Raw genomic sequence first — 13,545 nt, 5'->3', positions numbered from 1 at the left:
TGTTCCCAAATTTACAGAGGAAAGAGCTGCTGTAATTAAATATGACACTATAACCTAGAAGCTACTTTAGAATTTTTCTGACTGGACTCAGAGGTTCAGTAAACACATCTCCAACACTATCTATCACTTTCTATCACTCGACTGGATATCTCTGTCCATATGTGAAGCTCCTCGTAATTTCTACAAGGTAGAATTATTATTTTGGACAACTACAGAGATTGGAACGCCTGTTAAGTGGGAAGAAAGAAAGAAAATTCAAAACCACCTGTTGTCCCACTGAGAATGCCTGGTTGTTAAACTGCTGGATGAATTCGGCTGCCATCTTGTCAGTATCATAAGGGTTGGAGTCAATGCTCTTTTTCTGCAGGAAATCAATCTCGATGGTCATTGTGCCAATGCATTGTTTGGCCTTGTCAAATGTATATAAGGATACTAGGGGGAAAAAGAAGAAGCATTTTTAAAATCTCAAAGATACCAAATACTTTCTGTGTTTCGAATAACTAAAAGTTTCACATAAATGAAACCTAACAGAACTCGACCAAAAGGGGGCTTTCCGTGGCTGTCACTGGAGGGACACACAGGCACAGATTAAAGAAAATAATATGACCACTGAATATTTTGCTCCCCTCTGAATTAATTAGGGCATATTGAACAGCACCTTCCCTCTACCTTTACCCCTCACCCGACCCTTATGGGAAATCACAGCCCTTCCCACATGGTCTCTACATCTTCTTTCTTCTCATTTAACAGAGAACAAAATGAGCACGGAAAGTGCCAGTGGAGTTGGCATAGCATGCTGCTTTCAAACAAGATTTTTGTATGACACAAGCAAGAGCTAACATGAGAAGTGTGTGGACTCTTTTGCCCTAGCAAGTTAGTGTGTAGGACCAAAAAAAAAAAAAAAAAAAAAGGCTTGAGAAACAATATTTACTAGGCAGGTTTACTCCACAGCAACTTAGAGTTTGACATTTCTTTTTTAATACTACAAAAATATTTACTGACACCTACTGTAGGCAGGGAGTAAGTACACTCAAGAGTAAGTATTCCATGTACAACATGTAAAAGAAGGCAAGGACCATGTTTTTAACTCATCTTTATATGAACAGCACACAACAGCAAAAAACCTAATCTCCATGCTAATAACAAAGGAGGCAAGACAAAGGAACTTTGGAGTTTGAGTCTGTGTTCCAAAAGATTCCATTAGGGGGCGCCTGGGTGGCTCAGTTGGTTCAGCGGCTACCTTTGGCTCAGGTCATGATCCCATGATCTCCCTGCTCAGCGGAGAGCCTGCTTCTCCCTCTCCTCCCAGCTTGTACTCGCTTGTGTTCACTTGTGCTCACCTGTGTTGTCACTATCTTTGTCTCTCTCTCTCAAATAAATTTTTTAAAAAATCTTAAAAAAAAAGATTCTGTTAGTTAAGAATCTAAGTAAATCATTTAGCTCTCTGTGCCTTTATTTGTCACATCTGTAAAACAAGAAGATGGAACTATATAAACCTTTATGTTCCTTCCATACCCTAAATTCTGTTCTAAACTTATTTTTTTTTAAGATTTTATTTATTTATTTGACAGAGAGCGAGAAAGCACAAGCAGGGGGAACAGGGGGACCAGTAGAGGGAGAGGGAGAAGCAGGCTCCCTGCTGAGCAGGGAACTTATTGTGGGGCACGATCCCAGGACCCTGAGACCATGATCCGAGCCGAAGGCAGACGCTTAACCATCTGAGCCACCCAGGCGCCCCCTAAACGTATTTCTTATAGTCTAGACAGTTATATACAGAGATTTTCTTTAAATTCTCTGAATGAAATTGCTTGTCTAATCATATTTTAATATTTTGGTTTCCCATTGTAAAGGGGGATACACATAAAGATAAACATTTTCAAAAGCAAAATAACTAAGAAAGTCAGGGTAAAGAATAGGAAATTCACTGAAGATCAAAGAAAAAGTTCAGGGGCGCCTGGGTGGTGCAGTTGTTAAGCATCTGCCTTCGGCTCAGGGCATGATCCCGGCGTTCTGGGATCGAGCCCCACATCAGGCTTCTCTGCTAGGAGCCTGCTTCTTCCTCTCCCACTCCCCCTGCTTGTGTTCCCTCTCTCGCTGGTTGTCTCTCTCTGTTAAATAAATAAAATCTAAAAAAAAAAAAAGAAAGAAAGAAAAAGTTCAAATCTCACCTGAAAGTTTCAGAAGAGTTTCCTGCCTCCACTTTTTTTTTTTTTAAGATTTTATTTATTTATTTGACACAGAGAAAGAGGGAACACAAGCAGGGGGAGCAGGAGAAGGAGAAGCAGGCTTCCCACTGAGCAGGGAGCCTGATGCGGGGCTCGATCCCAGGACCCTGGGATCATGACCTAAGCCAAAGGCAGACACTTAACGACTGAGCCAACCAGGCGCCCCCCTGCCTCCACTTCTAGGTGTTTTGTTCTTAACATTTTGTAGAAAGTACAGGTTGCATGTTAAGTAATTTTCATAAGCAAGAGAGCCTAACTGTTTCCTCATACAGTTAAGATAGGTACAGAATGAAATATTAATGTAGAAATGAGTAAGTTGGGGCGCCTGGGTGGCACAGAGGTTAGGCGTCTGCCTTCGGCTCAGGGCGTGATCCCGGCGTTATGGGATCAAGCCCCACATCAGGCTCCTCTGCTATGAGCCTGCTTCTTCCTCTCCCACTCCCCTTGCTTGTGTTCCCTCTCTCGCTGGCTGTCTCTATCTCTGTCAAATAAATAAATAAAATCTTTAAAAAAAAAAAAAAGAAATGAGTAAGTTGGTTCGGTAATTCCATTTCCAGGTGTCTGTACCAAAAACACTCCTTAACATTTATCTAAAAAGATATCTATACAGAGGTTCCTTGCAGCATAATTTATAACAGCCGAACATTGAAAAAACACTGATCAGTAGGGGAATGATGAGTAAAATGTGTTATATTCAGAATGTGGAATACTATACAGCAATTAAAATAAAAACCTGATGTATATGTAACTGTGTAATTATAAATTATATTGTATGTATATGTATAATTTAAATGTATAAAATATGTATAATTTAAATGTATAAAAGATGGATGGGCTATTAAAATATAATATTGAGCAAAAAACTGTATGCAGAAAGATTCATACAGTACGATACCATCCTGTGCATTAAAGACTCAAAAACCATTCTATAATGTCATGATGTATATTTATGTATGTGTGTATTCACACATACACATACACCAATGTGTGCATATACATGTGTGTATCATCTACATATCAAGAAACTTGAATAACTGTATTAAAATATCATTATTTCTGACTATGGTTTTCAAATGTGCCTTAATTTAAGGTCAGTGTTCCTAAATAGAAAAGACCAAGCTGTTAAACAATTTCAAATGCTACAGGCAGTACCATGGACAGTACCACGGACAGTACCAGAGGCAGCACCATGGTCAGCAACACTGTCAGCCCCAAAAGGACAGGTGCCCTGAAAGTTTCATCCAGGAGCAAAGAAGGGCTATAAGGTTGAGAATGTTTTCTTATTTTATGATTAATAGAAATTTAATGCCAAAGACTAATAAAAATTATTTTTATAAGCAAAGAATGTTATAGGCAGTGCTTTGAATAAACAGACATTACAATGAAAGGCATATACTATAATGGTCAAAAACGTGTTAACTGGACATTAGTTTGTAATACTTAAATATGCAAATGATTCTTCTAGAAGATTCCTTCACACTAAAATCACTGACTTGACTAAAAAAAATTCTCACCTTACAGACAAATCTCCTGTTTCAGAATCTTTGAATTAGCACTCCCCTTCATACCACACGTTCTTGCCTACCTGTGCCCACATTGCTACTTACCCTGAACCAGCTGTATTCCTTTACGGCCACATCACTCACATCACTCAGGCCTCCAAACTCTTCCTTGCCTCAAGCTAACTCCACCTTAGTCCCACCTAATCACTTAGTTTTATAATTTTGCTCATTAAGTCTGTTTGATTCACTTTTTTAAAAAATATTTTATTTTTTTAAAGTAATTTCTACACCCAACATGGGGCTCAAACCCACAACCCCAAGATCAAGAGTCACATGCTCTACTAACTGAGCCAACAGGTGCCCCTGTTTGACTTGCCTTTTAAAGAACTAAATTTACAATCAAGACAACAATTTCTCGTAGCAGAAGAATGCTTTAAATATAATTTAAGTCACAAAACACATTTCTCAACTCATCAAGATTTATAATCTTGAATTTTCATACCTTTCCACACAGAATTTATCTACATTAAAGGCTAAATTTAGGCACTCTCTTAACTATATTTAGAAAGATAAGTTTGAAGAAGTAAGAAACCAACGTTACATACACACCTATTTTCTCACTAGATTTAATAAGCATATATGTCTGTAAATAAGGAACCCTGGTTTCATGCACTGACCTACTTCACTCTGGTGCTGAACTCTTTCACTGTCTCAGCTTCTCACCAGGCTTCAGGTGAGGGGGTTAGAGTTAAGGGAATCACTTATGTCAGTGTTTCCCAAAATGTGGCTGAGTAATTACTTAACAGTGTTAAAAACACAGATTCATGAATCAGACTTCTCAAGGAAAGGGCCTGGAAATTTTTTTTTTTTTTTTAACAAACTCTCCAGGTGTTTCTCCCAGGCAAGTGTGGAAAGCACTAATTATGTAACTCTCTCCACCAGCTACCCATAACTAAAGTAATTTCCTTTATTTTCACACCCAATCAAAAAAAATTAGCCCTCATCCTATTTCCACAAAGGAAAAAAAAAAAAAGATAACCTAAATATTTAACCTAAAAGATAACCCCAATATTTAAGTTCCCTCTAAAAAAAAAAACCCACAAAAATTGAAAAAAACTCCACAAATTTACTACAAAAAGAAAACATAACATATAACTAAATAGTGCAGCATTTCAGCTGATAAAGTGTCTTCTCTCCCAAAAAATCAACCATGAACTAGAAAATATATATATAACACTTTAAAATGAATTAAATATCCTCAAAAGAGTACATAGAGATATAACAAAACATCTACAATTGGAAGATTAAAATGTAAGACACAAATAGACACAAGAAATGCAATTGGAGTTTATGAAACTCAGGAAGGAAACTGAAGAAAAAGATAAAATTATTTCAGAGTGAATAATAAATTACAAAGTGCCCACTGGAGAGTAGATTCAAACTGAAATTTAGTAAGAGGCAGTGAAAGAAAAGGAAAACAACCAGATAACAAAAATAAGATTAAAAAAAATTTTTTTAAAGAACAAAGGGCCCCTGGGTGGCTCAGTTGGCTAAGCATCTGAGTCTTGACTTCGGCTTAAGTCCTGATCTCAGGGTCGTGAGGCTGAATCCGGGTGGGGCTCCACGCTCAGTGTGGAGTCTGCTTGAGAGTCTCTCTCTCCCTCTGCCCCTCCCCTGGCTCATGCTCTCTATCTCTGTATAATGAATAAAATCTTCTTTTTTCAAATCTTTAAAAAAATAAATAAATAAAATAAAAAATCTTTAAAAAAAAGAACAAAGAAAAAAGTGGTTGAAATGGAAGGCAGGCACACAAGGACTAATATATATATAATTAGAGCCCCTAGGAAGAAAATCAAAACAATTGGACCAGAACTAATTTCCAAAACCATAATCTAAGAAAAATTTTGGAAATAAGAGAAAACTTAAATCTGCATATTGAAATGACCTGCTATATCCCTTGGCCATTGACCCAGAGTGACCAATTCCAAAAAATATCCTAGTAAGGATATTAGACTTGAAATAGAGAAAAATCCACAGGGTTCCCAGGCAGGAAAATTGAATTACTTAAAAGGTAAGAAAATCAGACTGGCATCAGACCTCTCAAGAGCATCAAGGCAATTGCATGCAGCATTTTCAAGAAATTCAAGAAAAGAAAACAAGCCAAGAAATTTATATCCAGCCAAGCTGCACTTGAAATAGCAAAGATAAAGAAAAACAGTTTGGATATGCAAGAACTTAAGGAACACTATACACATATATACTTCCTGGAGGAATCTCCTAGAGCATAGGTTTTTATCCAACCAAGTAGAAATAGGCAAAAGGACCGATCATAATCATTTAAGAGACTTAATTGCAGAGTTAAGACTAAAACAAGTATGGGGTCACGTGTGGAAGAACAGCATTTAAATATCATGCTTTGAAAAAGTAGAAAGAAAGTAACTACTATGTACAACTTGGTGACTACAGTTAATAATACTAAATCGCATATTTGAAAGTTGCTAAGAGGAGATCTTAGAAGTTCCCATCACAAGAAAAAAACTACTTTTGTAACTATAGAAGGTGACGGGTATTAACTAGACTTGTGGAGGTCACTAGCAACATATACAGACACTGAATCGCTGCGTTGTATACCTGAGACAAATATAATGTTATACGTCAGTTATACCTCAATTTTTAAAAATTTGCTTCTCCCACTCAAAAAAAGATTTTTAAATTTGAAAAAAAAAAAGAAAAGCAAGCAACAAAATGGGAAGAGAAAGGGGGAGGTAGAAAATGATCATGAACTGTTGTATAGGCAACAGATGAGAGTCAAAAGGTATCACTTATAACTGACAGAACAGTTTTTGAAAAGGTCAAGTAAGAAAAAATAAAATAAAAATTAAAAAAGGAGGGGACCAAGGGGCTATGAGAGGTACAAATGCAAAAGTAATCACTAAAACACACACACAAAAAACACTCCTAAATACCAAAATAAAAATTTTAAAATAGCAAAGACGACATAACAAATAGAGAAACACAACTAAAATGTAAAATAACAGAACTGAGATCATTTATCAGTCATATCAATAACTGTGAATGGGCTTAATAAGCCTATTAGAAGAAGATTTCAAATTAACTCATAAAGCAAACCCCAACTCTACACTGTATACCACAGACACACCTAAAACACAGAGATTAAGAAAGGCTAAAAGTAGGGCGGAGGAGTAGGAGACTCCGTTTTCAGCCAGTCCTCCGAGTCGAGCTGGATAGGTACCAGACCAGCCTAAACAACCACGGAACCAGCCTGAGACGCAGGAAGACGCATCTGGATCTCTACAAATGAACATCTCCAGCGCTGAGTATTGAGGTACGAAGCGGGGAGCCATGAAACTGTGCACAGATATCGGAAGATAAACGGAAGGGGGAGGGAGCCGCCGCGTTCGGGCGCCGGGAAGCGGCAGCCACTTGCACGGGAGAGCGGGCGGGGCTCGCGGACGGCACCCGCGAAACAGCAGACTGAGACCGTGAGCCGGGTGCGCGCCACCAGGCATCTCGCGGAACCCCGGAATCCCGGTGCGCTCACGGGATCCAGACTGAGACCGGGAGATCCGGGAGCGTGCGCTGGGCGGCTGGCGGCTGGCGGCTGGCGGCATTAGAAACACAAAGGACAGAGACGCGCCGGCCCTGGAAGTGAGGGCTGGGACGCCGGGTGTGGGGCGCACATCCCGGGACGCTGCAGGGTTGAGCAGCACCACAGGAACAGAGTTAAAGTGGCCAGAACATTAGTAGAGAACGGGCCGCAATCCTTCTGTTCCGTGACAGAGGCTGAAATTTGGCCGCTGCTGCTCTGACTCTCAGGAGAGGCACAGCAAACCGCCAGGGAAAGCCGCCAGAGAACAAAAGCCTGGAAATACCGGCTCAGGGAGTGCCCATCCCCATCCCCCCTAGCAGGGGACGCCGAGACTCTACCCAAACAGGGCTGCCTGAGTATCAGCGCGGCAGGCCCCTCCCCCAGAAGGCAGGCTGAAAAATCAAGAAGCCCACAACCCGGGCGCCTGGGTGGCGCAGTCATTGAGCGCCTGCCTTCGGCTTAGGGCGTGATTCCGGCGTTCCGGAAAGGAGTCCCTCATCGGGCTCCTCCACTGGGAGCCTGCTTCTTCCTCTCCCACTCCCCTGCTTCTGTTCCCTCTCTCGCTGGTTGGCTGCCACATAAATAAATAAATAAAATCTTTAAAGAAGAAGCCCACATCCCTAAGATCCCTATAAAACAAGGGGCACGGCCTGGGACCCAGTCAATAATTTGGGCTCTGGAAACCCCGCAACCTCTCTTCATCAGAATGACAAGAAGGAGAAGCCCCCCCCAGCAAAGAAAAGACAGTGAGTCTGTGGCCTCTGCCACAGAAATAATGGATATGGATGTAACCAAATTATCAGAAATGGAATTCAGAGTAACGATGGTCAAAATGATGAGTAGAATTGAAAAAACTATTAACGAAAAGGTTACTGAGAATATAGAATCCCTAAGGACAGAAATGAGAGCGAATCTGACAGAAATTAAAAATTCTATGAGCCAAATGCAGGCAAAACTAGAGGCTCTGACGGCCAGGGTCGCAGAAGCAGAGGAACGGGTTAGTGAATTGGAGGATGGGTTAATAGAGGAAAAAATGAAAATAGAAGATGGTCTAAAAAAAATCCACGCCCACGAATGTAGGTTACGGGAGATTACTGACTCAATGAAACGATCCAATGTTAGAATCATCGGCATCCCCGAGGGGGTGGAGAAAAACAGAGGTCTAGAAGAGATATTTGAACAAATTGTAGCTGAAAACTTCCCTAATCTAGCAAGGGAAACAAACATTCGTGTCCAAGAGGCAGAGAGGACCCCTCCCAAGCTCAACCACGACAAACCTACGCCACGTCACGTCATAGTGCAATTCGCAAATATTAGATGCAAGGATACAGTATTGAAAGCGGCCAGGGCAAAGAAATTTCTCACGTACCAAGGCAAAAGCATCAGAATTACGTCAGACCTGTCTACACAGACCTGGAATGAGAGAAAGGGTTGGGGGAGCATATTTAAAGCTCTTTCAGAGAAAAACATGCAGCCAAGGATCCTTTATCCAGCAAGGCTGTCATTCAGAATTGATGGAGAAATAAAGACATTTCAGAATCACCAGTCACTAACCAATTTTGTAACCACGAAACCAGCCCTACAGGAGGTATTACGGGGGGTTCTATAAAAGTAAAAAGGCCCCAAGAGTGATACAGAACAGAAAGTCACAGCCAATACAAACAAAGACTTTACTGGCAACATGGCAACATTAAAATCATATCTCTCAGTAATCAGTCTTAATGTAAATGGTTTGAACCATCCCATAAACGCCACAGGGTTGCAGATTGGATAAAAAGAAATGACCCATCCATTTGCTGTCTACAAGAGACTCATTTCAAACCCAAAGATGCATTCAGACTGAGAGTAAGGGGATGGAGTACCATCTTTCACGCAAATGGTCCTCAAAAGAAAGCTGGGGTAGCAATTCTCATATCAGATAAATTGGATTTTAATCTACAGACTATAGTTAGAGACGCAGAAGGGCACTATATTATTCTTAAGGGAAGTATTCAACAAGTGGATATGACAATTATAAATATATATGCCCCCAACAGGGGAGCAGCAAGATACACAAGCCAACTCTTAACCAGAATAAAGAGACATATAAATAAAAATACATTAATAGTAGGGGACCTCAACACTCCACTCTCAGAAATAGACAGAACACCCTGGCAAAAACTAAGCAAAGAATCAAAGGCTTTGAATGCCATACTCAACGAGTTGGACCTCATAGATATATATAGAACACTACACCCCAGAACCAAAGAATACTCATTCTATTCTAATGCCCATGGAACATTCTCAAGAATAGACCATGTTCTGGGACACAAAACAGGTCTCAACCGATACCAAAAGATTGAAATTATCCCCTGCATATTCTCAGACCACAACGCTCTGAAATTGGAACTCAACCACAAGGAAAAATTTGGAAGAAACTCAAACACTTGGAGACTAAGAACCATCCTGCTCAGGAATGACTCGATAAACCAGGAAATCAAAAATCAAATTAAACAATTTATGGAGACCAATGAGAATGAAAATACAACAGTCCAAAACCTATGGGATACTGCAAAGGCAGTCCTAAGGGGGAAATACATAGCCATCCAAGCCTCACTCAAAAGAATAGAAAAATCTAAAATGCACTTTTTATATTCTCACCTCAAGAAGCTGGAACAGCAACAGAGGGACAGGCCTAATCCACGCACGAGGAAGCAGTTGACCAAAATTAGAGCTGAAATCAATCAAGCAGAAACCAGAAGTACAGTAGAGCAGATCAACAGAACTAGAAGCTGGTTCTTTGAGAGAATCAATAAAATTGACAGACCACTGGCAAGACTTATCCAAAAGAAAAGAGAAAGGACCCAGATTATTAAAATTATGAATGAAAAAGGAGAGGTCACGACGAGCACCATTGAAATTGGAAGGATTATTAGAAATTTTTATCAACAGCTATATGCCAATAAACTAAGCAATCTGGAAGAGATGGAATCCTTCCTGGAAACCTATAAACTACCAAGATTGAAACCTGAAGAAATTGATTCCTTAAACAGGCCAATTAATTATGAAGAAATTGAGTCAGTGATAAACAACCTTCCAAATAACAAAACTCCAGGCCCAGACGGTTTTCCTGGGGAATTCTACCAAACATTCAAAGAAGAAATAATACCTATTCTCCTAAAGCTATTTCAAAAAATAGAAACAGAAGGAAAGCTACCAAACTCATTCTATGAGGCCAATATTACCTTGATCCCCAAACCAGGCAAAGACCCCATCAAGAAGGAGAATTACAGACCGATTTCCCTAATGAATATGGACGCCAAAATCCTCAACAAGATACTTGCTAATAGAATCCAACAGTACATTAAAAGGATTATCCATCACGATCAAGTGGGATTCATACCTGGGATGCAAGCGTGGTTCAATATTCGCAAATCAATCAGCGTGATACATCATATCAACAAGAAAAGACTCAGGAACCATATGATCCTCTCAATCGATGCCGAAAAAGCATTTGACAAAATACAGCATCCTTTCCTGATTAAAACCCTTCAGAGTGTAGGAACAGAAGGTACATTTCTCAATCTCATAAAAGCCATCTATGAAAAGCCTACTGCAAATATTATTCTCAATGGGGAAAAGCTGGAAGCTTTTCCCTTAAGATCAGGAACACGACAAGGATGCCCACTCTCGCCACTATTATTCAACATAGTACTAGAAGTCCTTGCAACAGCAATCAGACGACAAAAAGGGATCAAAGGTATTCAAATTGGCAAAGAAGAAGTCAAAATGTCTCTCTTTGCAGATGACATGATACTCTATATGGAAAACCCAAAAGAGGCCACTCCCAAACTATTAGAAGTTATAGAGCAATTCAGTAACGTGGCAGGATACAAAATAAATGCTCAGAAATCAGTTGCATTTCTATACACGAATAACGAGACCGAAGAAAGAGAAATTAGGGAATCCATCCCATTTACAATAGCACCAAAAACCATACGTTACCTTGGAATTAACTTAACCAGAGACGTAAAGGACCTATATTCTAGAAACTATAAATCACTCTTGAAAGACATTGAGGAAGACATAAAAAGATGGAAAGATATTCCATGCTCATGGATCGGAAGAATTAACATAGTTAAAATGTCCATGCTACCCAGAGCAATCTACACTTTCAATGCTATCCCGATCAAAATACCAAGGACATTTTTCAAAGAACTGGAACAAACAGTCCTTAAATTTGTATGGAAACAGAAAAGGCCCCGAATCTCCAAGGAACTGTTGAAAAGGAAAAACAAAGCTGGGGGCATCACAATGCCGGATTTCGAGCTGTACTACAAAGCTGTGATCACAAAGACAGCATGGTACTGGCACAAAAACAGACACATAGACCAATGGAACAGAATAGAGAGCCCAGAAATGGACCCTCGGCTCTTTGGGCAACTAATATTTGATAAAGCAGGAAAAAACAACCGGTGGGAAAAAGACAGTCTCTTCAATAAATGGTGCTGGGAAAATTGGACAGCTACATGCAAGAGAATGAAACTTGACCACTATCTCACACCATACACAAAAATAAACTCCAAATGGATGAAAGACCTCGATGTGAGACAGGAATCCATCAAAATTCTAGAGGAGAACATAGGCAACAATCTCTACGACATCGGCCAAAGCAACCTTTTTCATGACACATCCCCAAAGGCAAGAGAAACAAAAGATAAAATGAATTTATGGGACTTCATCAAGATTAAAAGTTTCTGCACATCCAAAGAAACAGTCAGAAAAACTAAGAGGCAGCCCACAGAATGGGAGAATATATTTGCAAATGACACTACAGATAAAGGACTGGTATCCAAGATCTACAAAGAACTTCTCAAACTCAATACACGAGAAACAAATAAACAAATTAAAAAATGGGCAGAAGATATGAACAGACACTTTTCCAATGAAGACATACAAATGGCTAACAGACACATGAAAAAATGTTCAAAATCATTAGCCATCAAGGAAATTCAAATCAAAACCACACTGAGATACCACCTTACGCCAGTTAGAATGGCAAAAATAGACAAGGCAAGAAACAACAATTGTTGGAGAGGATGTGGAGAAAGGGGATCCCTCCTACATTGTTGGTGGGAATGCAAATTGGTACAGCCACTCTGGAAAACAGTGTGGAGTTCCCTTAAAAAGTTAAAAATTGAGCTATCCTATGATCCAGCCATTGCACTACTGGGTGTTTACCCCAAAGATACAGACGTAGTGAAGAAAAGGGCCATATGCACCCCAATGTTCATAGCAGCAATGTCCACAATAGCTAAATTGTGGAAGGTGCCGAGATGCCCTTCAACAGATGACTGGATTAAGAAGTTGTGGTCCATATATACAATGGAATATTACTCAGCTATCAGAAAGAACGAGTTCTCAACATTTGCTACAACATGGACAGCACTGGAGGAGATAATGCTAAGTGAAATAAGTCAAGCAGAGAAAGACAACTATCATATGATTTCTCTCATCTATGGAACATAAGAACTAGGATGATCGGTAGGGGAAGAAAGGGATAAAGAAAGGGGGGGTAATCAGAAGGGGGAATGAAACATGAGAGACTATGGACTATGAGAAACAAACTGAGGACTTCAGAGGAGAGGGGGGTGGGGGAATGGGATAGACCGGTGATGGGTAGTAAGGAGGGCATGTATTGCATGGTGCACTGGGTGTTATACACAACTAATGAATCATTGAGCCTTACCTCGGAAACCGGGGATGTACTGTATGGTGACTAACATAATATAATAAAAAATCATTAAAAAAAAAAAAAAAAAGAAAGGCTAAAAGTAAAGAGATGGGCAAAGATACAGTGAGCAAATTAAAAACAATAAGAAAGCAAGGTTTTGATCCTGACAGCGAAGTATAATTTACAACACATTAAATTAGATAAAGGAGGACACTTTATGATGCTAGTAGCCACAATTCACATTAAAAAGATAACAGTTATGAATATCTACATACCAAATAACACAGAAACTACTATGTAAAATAGAAACTACAGGAGATGCAAGGAAAAATAGAAAAACACTAAGATTTTAACACACCACTCTCTCAGTGCAAGACAGGGTAAGTAACCACCAATAAGTAAGAATATAGAAGATCCAAACGGCATAATCAGTAAAGCAGAGCTTCCGTATATGTAACAAACACTACACCCTGACAACAGAGAATATACCTCCTT

General features: G+C 39.7%; 1 protein-coding gene across 1 annotated transcript in view; it reads right to left on the bottom strand.

Moving 5' to 3' along the window:
• NSF (N-ethylmaleimide sensitive factor, vesicle fusing ATPase) overlaps positions 1 to 13,545 on the bottom strand; it is a 147,125-nt gene that overhangs the window by 101,048 nt on the left and 32,532 nt on the right. The window contains exon 5 of the mRNA XM_045814603.2: positions 266 to 432. Coding sequence (XP_045670559.1) covers positions 266 to 432 — 167 coding nt within the window. The remainder of the gene's footprint in view (positions 1 to 265; positions 433 to 13,545) is intronic.

This window comes from Ursus americanus, chromosome 23 (genome assembly GCF_024610735.1).
Source record: "Ursus americanus isolate L20-20 chromosome 23, mUrsAme1.1.p, whole genome shotgun sequence".
NCBI lineage: Eukaryota > Metazoa > Chordata > Mammalia > Carnivora > Ursidae > Ursus > Ursus americanus.
This window is presented reverse-complemented; position numbering and strand designations above follow the sequence as displayed.